Here is a 4,363-nt window from a genome sequence, read left to right as displayed (position 1 = left end):
TGTTGTCCTCTTCCTTGTCGGCTCATTTGCATTCCTCCCTGCAAACCGTGGCAACTGTTGCCATGCTATATATACTTAAAAACATTAGAAGAGACTAGCTGGATGGGATAGAGGACAATCTTAGTTAGCAAACTGTTCCCACAATGGCTTACCATTGGAATCTCCTTTCTTGTAACTTGAATCCATTGTTTTGGGTCCTACCCTCTGGAACAGGAGAACAAGCTTGCTCCATCTTTCATGCAACAGCCCTTTAGATATTTGTTCCTCATAAGGAACCGTTGCCCTCCTCTTGTCAATAGCCTCCTTAGATTATGGTGCCCAGAGCTGGACACAGTATTACAGGTGTGGTCTAGCCAAGGCAGAATAGAGCAAGACTATTACTTCCCTTGATCTGGACACTATACTTTTGTTGATGCAGCCTAGAATAGCATTAGCTTTTTTTTGCTGCTGCATCACACTGTTGACTCATGTTAAGCTTGTGGTCTACTAAGACTTCTAGATGATTTTCACACATATTGCTGGCAACTCAGCTGTTCCCATCTTATATTTGTGCAGCTGGTTCTTCCTGCCTCACCATAGTGGGGAAGACTGACCTGCCCAGGTGTGGACTGTTGATGAAAACTGCAGAGGTCCCCCCTTTTCCATCCTAGGGTTCTTTATCTTTAAACTGGTCTTGGATCAGTTGGCCTTTCAAACAGAGGACTGCCCTCTGTTGCGTAGGATAGATGGGCTCCCCAGTCTGAAATGACGTGTAGTCTTTAGGGCAGGTGAAAACAATGAGGGTTCTACGCAGAATGCAATTTTTTATCTCTTAAATTTTATTTGGTTATCTGCACTTAAGTCATATACAATAGCGCATAATAGATATGTATATAATAGTAAAATTGCTTATATGTTGGCTAATACTGACATCCTGCAGTGTGCTACACTTTAGAGCTATATAATAATCTTATTTCTAAAACGGTACATGTAAACTATCAAAGGTTATAGTCAAAAGTGAAGATAAGTAAGCTTGCTTCCTGAAGATTTTATTATTTATTTAAATTTTGCCTGCTTCAATCCCGGTTAGAAATGGTTCTTTCAAAAAAGAAAAGAAGTATGTTTAAGTTAGTGAAGTAACTCGGTGCTGCTACTTACAGCTAAAAATAAAAATAAATCTAAGTACATTGAGGCTTTTTTATTATTCATGCACTGGCATTAAAGTGAAGGCAACAGAGGGAAAACCAAAAGGATGGGGATAGGGAAAAATCTGAAACGAAAGGGAACTTTATGGGTCTTCCATACTATGTATTTCAATCATTTCCTTGCACCCTGAATATGATAGCTTGTCTTGTTGGGTGTGCTTATGCCAAGAACATCTGGCAGAAAAATCTTGGCACCACCACCAATATGGTTCCCAAAATTGTGTATGAAGCCATGATGGCTATTAGTGCTATAAAACAGATGCTACTTATGCTATAGAAAGACCAGCCTTCCCTAATCTGGTACCCTCCAGGTGTTCTGAACTACAGCTCCATCCGCCCAGCTCGATCTTCTGAGAGAATGCCAGAACATTTTCCCTTTGCCATCCAGAAACCCTGTCGGTAAGGACATTTATGTGCAAGGCAGTTTTTTCCAAGGTTATTTTTTCTCTTATCAGAGAATCTGTAGGTTTCAGTTTATCTTGTTTGTCTTTTTTCCAGAAGTGGTATTGCTGTCATATTTGGACTATTTTAGTGTTTGGGTTAGTGATATGACTAAGTATTTGTGTAGAGAACTGAAGCTCAGTGGTAGAACACCTGCTTGGCATGCAGAAGGAACCCCTTCCACATAATTCTGGGGAAGAATCTTGCCTGAAACCCCAGAAAGCTGCTGCCAGCCAGTGTAAGCAATGCTGAGCTAGGCTGACGCCTGACTCACTCTGAGGCATCTTCCCATGGTAAAAAACCCAAACCTCTCAATTTTTCATGGAGGAAAAGGTATTTCTATTCTTTGTGCAAAGGCTCCACAAATGCTATTGTCACTCGTTTGCTGCCTGTGTGCTAGTGGAGAACAATCTGGTGTGTTGGATCTGTGGTACTGGGAGGCAGAGAAAATCCCTTTGCAGAAATGGCCATTTTTCTCACCTCTGGTTGATTTCTGCCTCCCCACATGCCAAGTGCAGAACTAGCAGTAAGGTGCCTGTGGGGTAATTCCTGCAGGAGTTGCTGAACTCTCCCCACACCCCTTCTCCCCCCCCCCAATTGGCTTCAAGAATAAAAATGTGCCTGGCTTGAGGGGGGGAAACTACCAGGCAGCCAGGGTCACAGGAAGTAAACAGTTAATGAGGGAAGCGGTGGGCATCCTCTTTCCTTTTGGCAATCTCTCCTCCCCCCATACTCTCTGCTTTTCTATAGTGGCTTCCTTCTGTTCAATTTACTGAACAGGGCATTGGTTTGAAAACACAGCCCATGCATGAAAGTGGCATACAGGATGCCCACCCAGGAGAAACTTTCAATTTAACAGCATTGGTATACTACTGATAGTACCTTGCAGACTGGTGTTGGCTGCAATAAATGGCAGAGAACTTTGAGCTCAGAAGGGGAAATGTGTGCCTGGCAGGGTCAGAAGTTAGGCTTTTGGTTTTGGCTTGTTTTATTTTTCCTTCACTTCAGATAGCAAGCAAGTAAATAACAGTTCCAGGTAGAAATGTTTGGGGGGGGGAGGGGAGAAAGACAACACCTCTTAACAAAGTCGTTAGAAAAGACAGGAGTTTTGTTCTCTGCAAAACAGCGGAAACTTCCAAGAGCGCCTGGTGAAGAGGGAACAATGCCAGCCTTCCCTGATCAGTCTTGGTTGAGGGTGCACCAAGCAGCTGAAAAAGGGGGGAAAGAGGTTTTATATTTGTGATAAAACAAAACAAAACAAAACAAAAAGACCCAATCCTAAACTCTACTTGTGTTAATGGACTTTTTCTTTTATATGTCCTTCCTTATCTGACTCACGGAAGGCATACCTTTGTGTTAGTGAGTGGCAGGCCTGTGCCAAGGACCAGTATGAGGGCCATAGCATGATGGCGGCTTCACTCGGGTGAAACTGCTGCTGCTCCTCTCTCTCTCTCTCTGGCCCTTGCAGAGGGAGGAACAACCTGCATTGGTAATGTACCTGGACCAAAGCAGCATGCCCCTTCAGTGTGGGCAGGTGGCTTCTTTAAACTGCTCTGCTGAGGGGCATGCAGTTGCCCGAGGCTCAATGGAGCAGTTCAGTGAAGCCCCCCCCCCCAGTGTGTGAGCCGGAGGTGAGTTGGGGGCTTCATTAAACAGTTCCACCGAGGCTCGGGTAGAGAGGGGGCCCTGACAGGCTCTGTCCACAGGGCTGCCTCCGCCGCTGCCTCTTCCTCCCAGCGCCTCGCAGGGCCAATGCAGATTGTTCCTCCTTTTCAACATTGCAATGTACCACCAGCCAAGCACTGCGATCTGGTGCTACATTGCAGTTTGAAAACCCGAGCAGGTGGTTGGCTTGGAGTGGAGATTGTGGCGTTTAATGCGGGGCAGAAACTCCACTCAGGGGTTTATCTGCTGTGTTATATCAGCACACGTGGCAAGCTGCTCAGTGGTAGAGCCTTTGCTTTGCATACAAAAGGTCCCAGGTTCAAAGTCAATGGAGATAATTCTGAGAAGGGTGGCTCTTCCCCCAACCCAGAAGGAGGCAGCTTAGCTCCCCGCCCCCAAACACACTGTTCCAATCCTGAATTGGCATTCTGCTCTGAGTTGCAGACACAGAACTGCTCACCAGAGAAACTACTCCCAGTTCATTCTCCTCCCTCCTATATATCACATTCTGGGTCTGTACCTGGCACTGACACACTGGACACTGCTTCCGGTTGGGTGAGCGTATCCACTTTCACATGCTGGAAGCTTTTGCAAGCAGGACTCTGGAGATGCCTGCAAGAAAGGGAGAAGGTGGCCTTGTTATTTTAGAGCCAGTCTCATGTTTACCTGAGCAATGAGCTGATGAAATAAGGGCTGAGCCTGTGAAAGAGGAGCCCTACACCCCACCAACCCCCACCCCAAGTTGGCTGAGGATTTGGTTTGAGCATAAATGTTTCCCCATAGAGAAGCATTTGATATATTTAAATTTAATGTGCGTAACTTATACAAGTCACAGAACTGAGCTTCTTGGTGGAAAAAAAAGTGGCTTTAGCACAAAAAAAATCCCAACCACTCAGTGGTAATTTATATCTGTCACGTTTGGCTAGCTAGAATGTGAATTTCTTTAATACCTTCACCAAGGGAAGAACATTTATCTTTTGAAGTGCCTTGGGAGGTTTTGAGACCAGCTTGTTAACACACTTATTCTTATCTCCACCTCCTTCCTATTTTGCTGTGGGGTGAGCAAGACTCTC

General features: G+C 45.1%; 1 protein-coding gene across 1 annotated transcript in view; it reads right to left on the bottom strand.

Annotated features, from left to right (window-relative positions):
- Window positions 1-2,495: 2,495 nt before the first annotated feature.
- Window positions 2,496-4,363, bottom strand: part of NECAB2 (N-terminal EF-hand calcium binding protein 2) — a 139,639-nt gene continuing 137,771 nt past the window's right edge. Inside the window, exons 12-13 of the mRNA XM_081920389.1 lie at window positions 3,811-3,902; window positions 2,496-2,833 (exon numbers count right to left, since the gene is read on the bottom strand). Of these exons, the coding sequence (XP_081776515.1) occupies window positions 2,805-2,833; window positions 3,811-3,902 (121 nt within the window). The 3' untranslated portion in view covers window positions 2,496-2,804. The remainder of the gene's footprint in view (window positions 2,834-3,810; window positions 3,903-4,363) is intronic.

The sequence above is a fragment of the Podarcis melisellensis genome (genome assembly GCF_964234715.1).
Source record: "Podarcis melisellensis genome assembly, chromosome: 8".
Lineage (NCBI taxonomy): Eukaryota > Metazoa > Chordata > Lepidosauria > Squamata > Lacertidae > Podarcis > Podarcis melisellensis.
The sequence above is the reverse complement of the archived record's forward strand: the minus strand, read 5'-3'. Positions and strand labels throughout refer to the sequence as shown.